The sequence below is a fragment of the Penaeus monodon genome, chromosome 5 (genome assembly GCF_015228065.2).
Source record: "Penaeus monodon isolate SGIC_2016 chromosome 5, NSTDA_Pmon_1, whole genome shotgun sequence".
NCBI lineage: Eukaryota > Metazoa > Arthropoda > Malacostraca > Decapoda > Penaeidae > Penaeus > Penaeus monodon.
In genome coordinates, this window is record NC_051390.1 from 52,614,831 (window position 1) to 52,629,830 (window position 15,000).

Below are 15,000 nucleotides of genomic sequence, written 5' to 3' on the forward strand. Positions count from 1 at the left end.
AAAAATGAACCCCCGCTCACCCCTGAGGGTCACCACGACCTTCCCGGCGGCCAGAGCATCGACGTCCACGCCGTCTCTGCCGTGCACGACGATAAAGATGGTCACTTCGACGCCTGTGTTTGGCAGCTGTTGGACGTCGAATACCACGTCCGTGTCCACGTTAATGACGCAATGCACGTCCTTGATGGTGATTTGTTGTGTCGCCTCGTTGTCGGAAGGAGGGTCTATCACCACGTATTCAATGTGTTCGATGCCTATGACCTCTCTTTCAGCCGTGACCGTCAGCTGCGTCTGCTGAGGCGAGATTTGGGCGATTTCAGTGATGGTCACTGGTATTCCTGAGCCTGAAATGAACAAGTAGAATGCTTGTTAGTTCTCATACATGTTATGAATGTACACATACATAAATCACACACATTTGTACGTATGTTTGTATCCATGTATGTTTATTTGTATGTGTGTATGTGCATTTGTGAATGACATGCCCTCTTCCTTTCTTTCTCACCTGGCACTGCTGGCACGGTGGCAGAAACAACTGTGTTATCCCTTCGCAGCTCTGCCTTGTAGGGCGTATCTGCTTCCAGCTTGGTGAAGTATGCTTTGCAGGCCCTGTTCTCGGTCGCTCCCGCCCCGCCGCACACCACGGATACGTCAGTGAAGCCGTCTGGAACCTCAGTGTCCAGGTGGATCTTGTAGGTTTCCTTGCTGGAGGCTCGCCACCTAACCTCGAGGTCGCCGGCGGCACTGAATCGCTGAACACGGACCTGAAAGTCTAGGAAAACCAAAGGCTTTTTGCTAACATCAGTTTATCCTTAAGACAAGATTTTCTTTAATAGATCCTGCTGAGAACCTATTTTTTACATATAAGGAAAACTTTATATGTAAGAATTGAGACTGAAAATCTCTTGTGAATTGCTCATGTCTTTTGTGACCACGAGGTAACATCACCAAGTTTCAAAGTGTTTAGGGCAATGGTTCCTATTCTGTGGCCCCCGACCAATATATAATAATCTCCATGGCACCGTACAGTGTCTGTCATCTTTCAGAACCAGTTATTACTAGTCCTGAATAGTGCACAGCTATCAATAGCTTCAGGATAAAACCACGTTATGGAAAAAGGCTAATTCATTGATATGTGAGAGATAATTATAAGCAGGTACTATATGTGAAATAAAATTCAGTTTAATTTGACGTCATAATTTTCATATTGCTCCTTGGCCCCTCAGAAGTTACGCAGTGTTCCGCTTGGAGGTCATGGTCCCCAGGTTGGGAATCCCTGGTTTAGGGTTTCAGGATGGTACAAAATTGCCTTAAGTGAGCATGGAGGAGAGATGCCAAAGCCAATACTCTAATTCAGTGAACAGACAGAGGATGGAATCCAACTTACCTTCAATATCAACCACCTTTGCCCCTGTGACTGCCCCTGCATCCACACCCACGACGAGGACTTTGAATGTTGGACTTAATATTAATATTTGGTCATTGATGTCAGGAGAAGAACAGGTGTTCTCGGTGTTGCAAAAAAAGGTTCTGGGGAATACTCCGCTGGCCCCGTCTTGGTACAGGACAGCTTCCATTCCAGCGAAGGTCGAGGACACAGTCATGACGTGCTTTCCTGCGTCATAATTCAACTCGATCCCATTGACAGTCATGGCTGGAAGATGAAACAAATGCAAGGTACAAATATTGAAACACAAATACAATATTCTTAGCAGTACAGTAAATTTCTCAGATTTTATAAATTGTCGCAATCATCAACGCTCGGGGCAAGATGGATAATGTAATAAAAAAAAACTATAATGATCATAACAGTGCTCTGATTACTGAAATATCCATCACATAAAGAATACCGATCACTTTCGGTACGAGAAATGTTTCAATATGTACCCTTATCACTAATTATAAAAGGAATAGCCATGAAGACAAAAGCAAGAAAACTAGAGCAAATAACACCTTTCCCTGGAAAAATACGGGACCATTGTACCTCACTAAGGAAACTACTCCCACCTTCGACGTTTCCTATAGACCAAGTCACATCACACTGCCTGACTGTTCCTCCGGCAGGCGCTGTGTTGTCGAGTTTCACGCACACTTCGACAGGAGGAGCGGCGTTGTTGAAGTCCAAGGAATAAGATATTCCGGTACTGAAGGGAACCCCATTGATTTCCAGGTCCAGGTTCGTGTTGACTCTCAGAGGCGCCGTGTCTAGCCCGCCAACCCAGGTCATTGTGGGGTTGGGATCTAGGGATGGATGTCATTATTAGCAGTATCTTTAATGATGCTACTTTTATTATTATCATTAGCGTGATTAATGTAACTATTATCCTTATCATTATTACCATTGTTATAAATATTATCATTGCTATTGTTGTCATTAATAATAATAATAATAATAATAGTAATAATAATAATAACAATATTATTATTAACATTTTTACTATTACTATTGTCACTATTTTCATTGTTTTTGTTATTATTGTTACTTTTATCAAAATTATTGTTAGAAGTTATCATTATCATTGTTGTTGTTGATGATGCTGTCAGAACTATTTGTAGTATAACTGTATCATTATTATTGTTCTCATTCTCATTCTCATATCTATTAATATCTGATTGTTATGCATTATGTGAATATTTCCCTTTTCAAAACTGCAAATACCTAATTTTTAATGCAATCATGTTTTAGCATAAATCCTAAACATGCTTAAATATAAAGACAGAGTAATAGTATACATAATGCAATTTGTCTGTGTGTGCGTGTCAATACTTGCGTGCGTGGGAAGGTGTTTATAAAATGTTTCTGTAAGAAAGTATTGTCTTCATATCATAGAAATAAGAGTATAGATGTAACGTACAGTAGTATATGGGTAAGGAATGAAGGTACAAACGAGCAGACTCGTCAATATATTAATTAATACTCCCAAAAATAACAGCACAAATTTCTTAGTGGCAAAGGCAACAAAACTGAAACAGAAAGGATGTTAACGACCAGAAAGAAGTAAATAAAGACAGGGGAAAAGAGATAAATGAGATAGCGATGGCTAATGTATAACATTCTTGTAGAAGCAATAACAAAAATAATAGCGAGGAAGCAAGATTTATAAATATACTAATAGACAGTTTACCTTCGAAAACCACTGTCACTTTCCCGGCAGCCAGAGCGTCGGAGTCGACACCGTCAGCCCCGTGGACAACCACCAGAACCGTCAATACTGCGCCTGGGTTCGGCAGTTCCGTAACATCGAATGTAATGCTGTTGTCTCCTGCGACAATGTTCTCGTTGGTGTCCGTGAAAACGATGCGCTGCGCTGCCTCGCCATTAGTAGGAGGGTCGATCACCACGTATTCGACGTATTCGACCCCCGTGACCTCTGCTTCGGCCAAGAACGTGAGCTTCGTTTGCAAGGGAGATGTCGACACCTTCGTGAAGTGGGTAATGGTGACAGGCGTGTAAGCTCCTGGAGGCGGGTGGATTACGTCCATTAATAAAATTCGTCTCTTTCTGTCCTAGAAAGGGAGTCGGATATCTGTGAATATGTTAATAATGTCCAATGCCGTGACAACTTCTTGTATGTATGTGTATAAAATCACACATATACAATATAGGCGTGTATATTTTGGCCTTTATTACTATAGGACTTACCACCAGCTTGTGACCTATAATCTCAAGACCCTTGGCTGAGGGTATATATACCCAATATGTATCATATATATATATACATATGTGTGTGTGTGTGTATATATATAAATGTAATATATGTATAGTCCTGTGCCATTTTTTCGATGGCAATCAAGGTGTCGCTCGACATCTTATGAGACCCAAAACCGCCGCTAAGCTCAGCCCACTCTTGTGACGTAATGGGAATTGCCATGCTGTTTTACTGTATTCGTTATTTTTTTCGACTGGTATACAGTATTTTGGAGAAGATAGCTTTAGATATCTTTTGATGGGATGTGCTGTGTTATAGATACCCAATATAAGTACGAATATGCATGAAAATAACCGAAGCAGGAGGAATGGATCTGCCAACTCAATAAATGTTTACCGCCTATGCAATTCTGTCGCGTGAGAGATGTCAGGTTAGGCCATAACCGTCGAAAAAGACGGCTCTGTAAAGCCTAGGCCAGGGCAGAAAAGACTGCTATATGCATACACACACACACACACACACACACACACACACACACACACACACACACACACACACACACACACACACACACACACACACACACAAGTGTATGTGTGCGTCTCTTTATATGCCACCATAATATCCACCCCTTCTCACCTGGCGCTGCTGACACGGTGGCAGAAACAACTGTGTTATCCCTTCGCAGCTCTGCCTTGTAGGGCGTATCTGCTTCTAGCTTGGTGAAGTATGCTTTGCAGCCCCTGTTCTCGGCCGCTCCCGTCCCGCCGCACACCACGGATACGTCAGTGAAACCGTCTGGAACCTCAGTGTCCAGGTGGATCTTGTAGGTTTCCTCGCTGGAGGCTCGCCACCTAACCTCGAGGTCGCCGGCGGCACTGAATCGCTGAACACGGACCTGAAAGTCTAGAAAGGAGACCTAGCGAACGGGAGGAAAATGGGAAGCCGAAACCACTAGCCAAATTGAAAGCAATAACCATCAGTGAACAGACAGAACAAGGAATCCAACTAACCTACAAAGTCAACCACCTTTGCTCCTGTGACTGTCCCTGCACCCACACCCACGACGAGGACTTTGAATGTTGGACTTAAATTTGATATTTGGTCATTGATGTCAAGAGAAGAACAGGTGTTCTCTGTGTCGCAAGAAAAGGTTCCGGGGAATACTCCGCTGGCCCCGTCTTGGTACAGGACAGCTTCCATTCCAGCGAAGGTCGAGGACACAGTCATGACGTGCTTTCCTGCGTCATAATTCAGCTCTATCTTGTCGACACTCAGCTCTAAAAAATAACATTGCAAAATCATATTACACCACTGTTTAGTCTTCTTGGCTTTCGTTACTAGTCAGCAGAACATCTTCCATTCTGCCATTTCTGATCAGACTGCAGTGTTCCAACTACTTCCATACCCAAAATTTTCACAATAATACGAATTACCATGATAATACTATTAAAAATTATATTTCCTCATCTTGTCACTAATAATTCTAGCACTACTAATGAGACAAACATCAAAATACCAACAGAAATGGTGATATCAAAATAACACATTAACAATAGAAACTACCCTCACCATTAACGTTTTATACAGGTGGCGGTTGTGACAAGTTTCATCGCACTGCTTATAAGAATTATTAGTGCGTTTGTAATGGCGTAAGAAAATAGGGATAATACACATGAAATTATTGTAATGGACTTGCTCAATGCAACCAGTGTCATTGCTCAGGTGTCATTTACATTTCTTTCTTTTAACGGTAGGTTCATGTTTGAGCCACCGTGGTCACAGCATGATACTTGATTGTAGTTTTCATGTTGTGATGATCTTGGAGTGAGTACGTGGTGTTATTATTATTATTTTCAGATATATTACATTTGTTATTATTGTTGTAATTAATTCTTATATTAATACAATTACCATTGGTAGTATCCTTATCGTCTGTAACAACTTTATTTTTCCTATAATCTCTTTTCATGACTATCATCATCATCATCATGTTACTTATCTTATTGCTGTTACTACTAATGCCGATAACCTGAATAGTAATGGTGATAATGATGATAGTGATAGCAATAATGGTGATGAAAATTATGATGATAACGCTGTTGATGAAAATGATAAAGGATGACAGTGATAAACATTATTTAGCATGATAACTACGTCACTGATTTGACGAACAAACCAATGGTTCATCATTTAATCGAAAAGTGGGAAACTTCACCTTTGAAGCTTTCAATAGACCGAGTCAGATCACACAGCCTGACTGTTCCTCCGGCGGGCGCTGTGTTTTCGAGGGTCACGCACACTTCAACAAGAGGAAGAGCATTGATGAAGTCCAAGGAATAAGATGTTCCGGCACTGAAGGGAACCCCGTTGATTTCCACATCCATGTCCGTGCTGACTCTCAGAGGCGCTGTGTCTTCCCCGCCAACCCAGCTCATAGTTGGCTTGATATCTGCAATTCATATATATATTGAAGAGATAATAGTATCGGTATCTGCTACCATCTCCATCATTATATTATGAGTAGTTACCTGATGCAGTAACATTAATATTTCAATCCGTGTTGCAAAAGAAGTACATGAAAAACTTTACAGTTCAACTGGTATGCTTATCTATTTGTTTCTTTACCTACCGACTGGAAGGGCAACAACGGTATAGTAATTTCACTTCAGTAAAGTCACCTTCATCAGTAATAATGCTGCCCTATGTTCTACCTCTTTTCGCGACCCAGCACACGCGGGATTTCTATACCTTCAAAAGCTGCGACGACCTTCCCGGCAGCAAGAGCGTCGGGGTCAGCTCCGTGGACAACCACCAGAACCGTCGACACTGCGCCTGAGTTCGGCAGTTCCGCAGCATCGAATATAATGTTGTTGTCTCCTGCGGCAATGTTGTCGTTGGTGTCCTTGAAAACGATGCGCTGCGCTGCCTTGCCATCGGTAAGAGGGTCGATCACCACGTATTCGACGTATTTGACCCCCGTGACCTCTGCATCGGCCGAGAACGTGAGCTTCGTTTGCAAGGGAGATGTTGACACCTCGGAGAGTTGAGTGATGGAAAGAGGGGTGGTTGCACCTTGATATTGGGAAAAAAGTGGCTCTTTATAATGGGAACAATGAAGAGACGTATATATCCATACCTACATATCCTTGTGTACATGTGTGTCTGTATATACATATACGTATGCGTATATATGTATAAATATATATAAAAACACACACTGTATATTCATGTTTGCAATGTACATCTTATAAATGTGTCTATTGTGTAACCCATACTTAGAAAGCAGTGCTCAATATTTCTCCTGCAACTCACCTGCTGTCGCCGGAGTAGTGTAAGACACAGCTATGTTATCTTTAATCACTTTCGCTGTGTAAGCCGCATCTGGTGCCAGGTTAGTGAAGTATGTTTTGCAGGCCCTTTGGTCATCTCCGCCACAGTGAACGGCTACGTCAGTAAAGCCACCGGGAACGTCATTTTCAAGATGTACATTAAAATCTTGGTTGCTGGAGGCTTGCCATCTAACCTCGAGGTCGCTAGCGTCACTGAATCTCTGGACAAACGTCTGGAAATCTGAAAGAGGAAATGAGCAGAAATATATTTTCTTAATTCAAACTGAATACAAAATGCCATAGCCTCTGTGAAGATTGCGCCGAAACAGTAAGAAATACACAACTAACCTTCGAAATCTACCACTTTTGCGCCGGAAACGACATCTGGTGCATCCACCCCCACGACAAGCACTTTGAACACGGGGCTCAATTTTGACATCTGATCACTGATGTCAGAAGAACATGTGTTCTCGGTGGCACAAGTAAAGGTTACATCTACAATGCCGCTGTCCCCGGGATTGTACAAGACAGCTTCCATTCCTTTGAACGTCGAGGTTACAGTCATGCCACGTTTACCGTCGTTAGTATTCAGTTCTACTTCATCCACGTCCATATCTGTAACACTGAGTGAATGAGACAATGGAAAACTTTTGGGGTAGAGCGGTATATATTATCTCTATTATGTTCTTTAAGGTGGCGGCTGTGACATGTTTCATCGCACTGGTTATAAGAATTATTAGTGCGTTTGTAATGGCGTAAGAAAATAGGGATAATATACATGAAACTATTGTAATGGACTTGCTTAATATAACCAGTGTCATTGCTCAGGTGTCATTTACATGCATAATTATTATTATTTTTTAGATTTATTAAAATTGATATTATTATTGTTATTAATCCTTATATTAATACAGTTACCATTGGTAGTATCATTAACGTCTGTAACAACTTTATTTTTCCTATAATCTCTTATCATGACTATCATTATCATCATGTTACTTATCTTATTGCTATAACTACTAATGCCGATGATGATGATAGTGATAACAATAATGGTGATGAAAATTATGATGATAACGCGGTTGATGAAAATGATAAAGGATGACAGTGATAAACATTATTTAGCATGATAACTACGCCACTGATTTGACGAACAAACCAATGGTTCATCATTTAATCGAAAAGCGGGAAACTTCACCTTTGAAGCTTTCAATAGACCGAGTCAGATCACACAGCCTGACTGTTCCTCCGGCGGGCGCTGTGTTTTCGAGGGTCACGCACACTTCGACAGAAGGAAGGGCATTGATGAAGTCCAAGGAATAAGATGTTCCGGCACTGAAGGGAACCCCGTTGATTTCCACATCCATGTCCGTGCTGACTCTCAGAGGCGCTGTGTCTTCCCCGCCAACCCAGCTCATAGTTGGCTTGATATCTGCAATTTATATATGTATTGAGGAGATAACAGTATCGGTATCTACTACCATCTCCATCATTATATTATGAGTAATTACCTGATGCAGTAACATTAATATTTCAATCCGTGTTGCAAAAGAAGTACATGAAAAACTTTACAGTTCAACTGGTATGCTTATCTATTTGTTTCTTTACCTACCGACTGGAAGGACAACAACGGTATAGTAATTTCACTTCAGTAAAGTCACCTTCATCAGTAATAATGCTGCCCTATGTTCTACCTCTTTTCGCGACCCAGCACACGCGGGATTTCTATACCTTCAAAAGCTGCGACGATCTTCCCGGCAGCCAGAGCGTCGGAGTCGACACCGTCAGCCCCGTGGACAACCACCAGAACCGTCGACACTGCGCCTGAGTTCGGCAGTTCCGCAGCATCGAATATAATGTTGTTTTCTCCTGCGGCAATGTTCTCGTTGGTGTCCGTGAAAACGATGCGCTGCGCTGCCTTGCCATCGGTAAGAGGGTCGATCACCACGTATTCGGCGTATTCGACCCCCTTGACCTCTGCATCGGCCGAGAACGTGAGCTTCGTTTGCAAGGGAGATGTTGACACCTCGGAGAGGTGGGTGATGGAAAGAGGAGTGGTTGCACCTTGATATTGGGAAGAAGGTGGCTCTTTATAATGGGAACAATGAAGAGACGTGTATATCCATATCTACATATCCTTGTGTACATGTGTGTCTGTACATACATATACGTATGCATATATATGTATAAATATATATAAAAACACACACTGTATGTGCATGTTTGCAATGTACATCTTATAAATGTGTCTATTGTGTAACCCATACTTAGAAAGCAGTGCCCAATATTTCCCCTGCAACTCACCTGCTGTCGCCGGAGTAGTGTAAGACACAGCTATGTTATCTTTAATCACTTTCGCTGTGTAAGCCACATCTGGTGCCAGGTTAGTGAAGTATGCTTTGCAGGCCCTTTGTTCATCTCCGCCACAGTGAACGGCTACGTCAGTAAAGCCACCGGGAACGTCATTGTCAAGATGTACATTAAAATCTTGGTTGCTGGAGGCTTGCCATCTAACCTCGAGGTCGCTAGCGTCACTGAATCTCTGGACAAACGTCTGGAAATCTGAAAGAGGAAATGAGCAGAAATATATTTTCTTAATTCAAACTGAATACAAAATGCCATAGCCTCTGTGAAGATTGCGCCGAAACAGTAAGAAATACACAACTAACCTTCGAAATCTACCACTTTTGCGCCGGAAACGACATCTGGTGCATCCACCCCCACGACAAGCACTTTGAACACGGGGCTCAATTTTGACATCTGATCACTGATGTCAGAAGAACATGTGTTCTCGGTGGCACAAGTAAAGGTTACATCTACAATGCCGCTGTCCCCGGGATTGTACAAGACAGCTTCCATTCCTTTGAACGTCGAGGTTACAGTCATGCCACGTTTACCGTCGTTAGTATTCAGTTCTACTTCATCCACGTCCATATCTGTAACATTGAGTGAATGAGACAATGGAAAACTTTTGGGGTAGAGCGGTATATATTATCTCTATTATGTTCTTTAAGGTGGCGGCTGTGACATGTTTCATCGCACTGGTTATAAGAATTATTAGTGCGTTTGTAATGGCGTAAGAAAATAGGGATAATATATTTGAAACTATTATAATGGACTTGCTTAATATAATCAGTGTCATTGCTCAGGTGTCATTTACATGCACAATTACTATTATTTTTTAGATTTATTAAAATTGATATTATTATTGTTATTAATTTTTATATTAATACAGTTACCATTGGTAGTGTCAGTATCGTTTGTAACAACTTTATTTTTCCTATAATCTCTTATCATGACTATCATTATCATCATGTTACTTATCTTATTGCTGTTACTACTAATGCCGATAACCTGAATAGTAATGGTGATAATGATGATAGTGATAGCAATAATGGTGATGAAAATTATGATGATAACGCTGTTGATGAAAATGATAAAGGATGACAGTGATAAACATTATTTAGCATGATAACTACGCCACTGATTTGACGAACAAACCAATGGCTCATCATTTAATGGAAAAGCGGGAAACTTCACCTTTGAAGCTTTCAATAGACCGAGTCAGATCACACAGCCTGACTGTTCCTCCGGCGGGCGCTGTGTTTTCGAGGGTCACGCACACTTCGACAGGAGCGGCGTTGTTATAGTCCAAGGAATAAAATGTTCCGGCACTGAAGGGAACCCCGTTGATTTCCACATCCATGTCCGTGTTGACTCTCAGAGGCGCTGTGTCTTCCCCGCCAACCCAGCTCATAGTTGGCTTGATATCTGCAATTCATATATATATTGAAGAGATAACAGTATCGGTATCTACTACCATCTCCATCATTATATTATGAGTAGTGACCTGATGCAGTAACATTAATATTTCAATCCGTGTTGCAAAAGAAGTACATGAAAAACTTTACAGTTCAACTGGTATGCTTATCTATTTGTTTCTTTACCTACCGACTGGAAGGGCAACAACGGTATAGTAATTTCACTTCAGTAAAGTCACCTTCATCAGTAATAATGCTGCCCTATGTTCTACCTCTTTTCGCGACCCAGCACACGCGGGATTTCTATACCTTCAAAAGCTGCGACGACCTTCCCGGCAGCAAGAGCGTCGGGGTCAGCTCCGTGGACAACCACCAGAACCGTCGACACTGCGCCTGAGTTCGGCAGTTCCGCAGCATCGAATATAATGTTGTTGTCTCCTGCGGCAATGTTGTCGTTGGTGTCCTTGAAAACGATGCGCTGCGCTGCCTTGCCATCGGTAAGAGGGTCGATCACCACGTATTCGACGTATTTGACCCCCGTGACCTCTGCATCGGCCAAGAACGTGAGCTTCGTTTGCAAGGGAGATGTTGACACCTCGGAGAGTTGAGTGATGGAAAGAGGGGTGGTTGCACCTTGATATTGGGAAAAAAGTGGCTCTTTATAATGGGAACAATGAAGAGACGTATATATCCATACCTACATATCCTTGTGTACATGTGTGTCTGTATATACATATACGTATGCGTATATATGTATAAATATATATAAAAACACACACTGTATGTGCATGTTTGCAATGTACATCTTATAAATGTGTCTATTGTGTAACCCATACTTAGAAAGCAGTGCTCAATATTTCCCCTGCAACTCACCTGCTGTCGCCGGAGTAGTGTAAGACACAGCTATGTTATCTTTAATCACTTTCGCTGTGTAAGCCGCATCTGGTGCCAGGTTAGTGAAGTATGTTTTGCAGGCCCTTTGGTCATCTCCGCCACAGTGAACGGCTACGTCAGTAAAGCCACCGGGAACGTCATTTTCAAGATGTACATTAAAATCTTGGTTGCTGGAGGCTTGCCATCTAACCTCGAGGTCGCTAGCGTCACTGAATCTCTGGACAAACGTCTGGAAATCTGAAAGAGGAAATGAGCAGAAATATATTTTCTTAATTCAAACTGAATACAAAATGCCATAGCCTCTGTGAAGATTGCGCCGAAAAAGTAAGAAATACACAACTAACCTTCGAAATCTACCACTTTTGCGCCGGTAACGACATCTGGTGCATCCACCCCCACGACAAGCATTTTGAACACGGGGCTCAATTTTGACATCTGATCACTGATGTCAGAAGAACATGTGTTCTCGGTGGCACAAGTAAAGGTTACATCTACAATGCCGCTGTCCCCGGGATTGTACAAGACAGCTTCCATTCCTTTGAACGTCGAGGTTACAGTCATGCCACGTTTACCGTCGTTAGTATTCAGTTCTACTTCATCCACGTCCATATCTGTAACATTGAGTGAATGAGACAATGGAAAACTTTTGGGGTAGAGCGGTATATATTATCTCTATTATGTTCTTTAAGGTGGCGGCTGTGACATGTTTCATCGCACTGGTTATAAGAATTATTAGTGCGTTTGTAATGGCGTAAGAAAATAGGGATAATATACATGAAACTATTGTAATGGACTTGCTTAATATAACCAGTGTCATTGCTCAGGTGTCATTTACATGCATAATTATTATTATTTTTAGATTTATTACATTTGATATTATTATTGTTATTAATTCTTATATTAATACAATAACCATTGGTAGTATCACTATCGTCTGTAACAACTTTATTTTTCCTATAATCTCTTATCATGACTATCATTATCATCATGTTACTTATCTTATTGCTGTTACTACTAATGCCGATAATCTGAATAGTAATGGTGATAATGATGATAGTGATAGCAATGATGGTGATGAAAATTATGATGATAACGCGGTTGATGAAAATGATAAAGGATGACAGTGATAAACATTATTTAGCATGATAACTACGCCACTGATTTGACGAACAAACCAATGGCTCATCATTTAATGGAAAAGTGGGAAACTTCACCTTTGAAGCTTTCAATAGACCGAGTCAGATCACACAGCCTGACTGTTCCTCCGGCGGGCGCTGTGTTTTCGAGGGTCACGCACACTTCGACAGGAGGAAGGGCATTGATGAAGTCCAAGGAATAAGATGTTCCGGCACTGAAGGGAACCCCGTTGATTTCCACATCCTTGTCCGTACTGACTCTCAGAGGCGCCGTGTCTGGCCCGCCAACCCAGCTCATTGTGGGGTCGAGAGCTGGAACAGGATTAGATTTTTATTATTATTATTATTATTATTTTAATTATTATTATTTATTTATTTATTTATTTTTTGTTTCGTTTTGGGGGGTGATACAGTTGTGTGGAAGTTGTAACGTATTAGGCTTAACTGAATTGAAATAACCAGAGAGTAATCTAAAAAGAAGGAGATCCACGTACTCTGAAAGTCAACCGTCACCTCTGCTATCGCCAAAGGACCGTTACTTGCATCTTTCGCAATGAAGAGCACTGTCGTTTTTGGGCCGAGGACATTATCTGTTGGGTTGATATCGAAGTGAAAGACCTTCTCTGTATTCTGCTGGATAGTGCCATCGCCCACGTCGTTCGATATCGCCTCGTATTGCTCTCCGTTGTCGTGCATGATGGCCAGCGTAACACTAGCAATGTTCTTAATGTCTTCGAGGTCGTTAACAACCGTTACGTCCGTGCTGAATCTGGTCGCGTCCGCTTTCACGCGGTTTATTTGTTTCAGGGTCAGTTCTTTCGTATCCTTAGTAACTGAAATGGAGAATTGTAGATGAATTCAATTATTTGCAAATCGAGAGAAGATATCGTACTTTCAAGTGAGCATAGAAAATCATTAGTAAGAGAAAAGACTGATAGGTAAATGCTGGTCATGAACTGTGAAGCTGTAAGGACTGGGATATTCAAGCTTTAGAGTATCATGCTGTGTGTGACGAAGATTAAAAAAACACTAACCTCTCTTTCTACTGTACTGCAATACTGTCATATCGAGTGATACAATCTGGTTCATGTCATCAGGAGCTCCTTCTCCAGCCTTATCATCATAGGGACTGACAATGGCCTTATATTTTTCACCGGCCGTTAGGGAAAAATAGGCATAGCATGTTATTTCCATATCCTGGCACATCACTTTAGCAGTGGTGAAGGTCGGCACTCTGACCTCCATTCCCGGCGGTGAGATATTTTCAATGATGACCTGGTAGACGTCTCTGTCTGGTCTTTTCTTAATCGCTAATTCAGACACCGAGTTCGAGATCTGCGTGCCTCTCAACTCCAGGCCTGGAAAAGATAGCCATTATTCAAGAAGTAACAAAAGACAGTCCGGTACACATTGAGAAAGAGTGGAAAAAAGGGGGATGTTTATCTATCTGCCAGCTATAAATATACAGCATTGTGCAGGGATTTTAACACCTGTTTAACGCACTATTTCACAAGCAACAAAATGTATGGGAAACAAGGTACTGGCAGCAGTCGTCACATACATGTAGGCCACTGTTCGCCAGAGACACACTACGACATTGCATTTATAGGAACCACACCTCACTTCCATGCTTTATTTTCACTTGTCAGCCACTGTCTGCTGTAAATAATGCCCATGAATGACTGCCACATACAGGTGAATCTCCCCTTCGGCCATGTCCCTGGACAGCCAATGTGTGCGTGTGCACACACACACACACACACACACACACACACACACACACACACACACACACACACACACACACACACACACACACAGTGTGCAGTAAGAAATACATTAATAACACTGTAAATATGTATCTATGTATATATGAAGGAAGAGTGAGTGTATTTTTATAAACAGTAGCTCCCAAACACAACACTAACATAGAAGTCCCTTAAAAATGAAAATCAGGACCCCTCTTATATATATAAATCCAATCATATACAAAAGTTTAACTAACCATATACTGTCCTCTGTTCGGATTTCACAGGTTCCCCTTGTGTGCCATCCACATACACGACTAAGACTTCAAGTTCCTCGACGCCTATGTATCCTTGCATTTCACAATTATCTTCCGTGCAATACTTTATTGTGAGTGGGTCGGGGTCCCTTTTGTAATAGTACACGAGGCTGTCGAAGTTGTTTTTGCCTGGAGGAGTCTGCTGTACTGAGATCTTGCTTT

At 41.7% G+C, this 15,000-nt stretch overlaps 1 protein-coding gene across 5 annotated transcripts in view; it reads right to left on the reverse strand.

Moving 5' to 3' along the window:
* Positions 1-15,000, reverse strand: part of LOC119573314 — a 42,408-nt gene that overhangs the window by 16,814 nt on the left and 10,594 nt on the right. For 2 of the 5 annotated variants that reach the window (XM_037920481.1, XM_037920480.1), the window contains exons 10-32: positions 14,779-15,000; positions 13,808-14,131; positions 13,268-13,606; positions 12,852-13,085; positions 11,982-12,248; positions 11,617-11,874; positions 11,053-11,376; positions 10,523-10,753; positions 9,652-9,918; positions 9,287-9,544; positions 8,714-9,046; positions 8,181-8,414; positions 7,331-7,597; positions 6,966-7,223; positions 6,402-6,725; positions 5,869-6,102; positions 4,664-4,930; positions 4,290-4,556; positions 3,126-3,458; positions 2,008-2,241; positions 1,388-1,654; positions 506-772; positions 21-344 (exon numbers count right to left, since the gene is read on the reverse strand). The exon at positions 14,779-15,000 is cut by the window's right edge and continues 33 nt beyond it. In XM_037920481.1, coding sequence (XP_037776409.1) covers positions 21-344; positions 506-772; positions 1,388-1,654; positions 2,008-2,241; positions 3,126-3,458; positions 4,290-4,556; positions 4,664-4,930; positions 5,869-6,102; positions 6,402-6,725; positions 6,966-7,223; positions 7,331-7,597; positions 8,181-8,414; positions 8,714-9,046; positions 9,287-9,544; positions 9,652-9,918; positions 10,523-10,753; positions 11,053-11,376; positions 11,617-11,874; positions 11,982-12,248; positions 12,852-13,085; positions 13,268-13,606; positions 13,808-14,131; positions 14,779-15,000 — 6,333 coding nt within the window. The remainder of the gene's footprint in view (positions 1-20; positions 345-505; positions 773-1,387; positions 1,655-2,007; positions 2,242-3,125; positions 3,459-4,289; positions 4,557-4,663; positions 4,931-5,868; positions 6,103-6,401; positions 6,726-6,965; positions 7,224-7,330; positions 7,598-8,180; positions 8,415-8,713; positions 9,047-9,286; positions 9,545-9,651; positions 9,919-10,522; positions 10,754-11,052; positions 11,377-11,616; positions 11,875-11,981; positions 12,249-12,851; positions 13,086-13,267; positions 13,607-13,807; positions 14,132-14,778) is intronic. The other 3 variants (XM_037920483.1, XM_037920482.1, XM_037920484.1) reach the window with 3 other exon arrangements.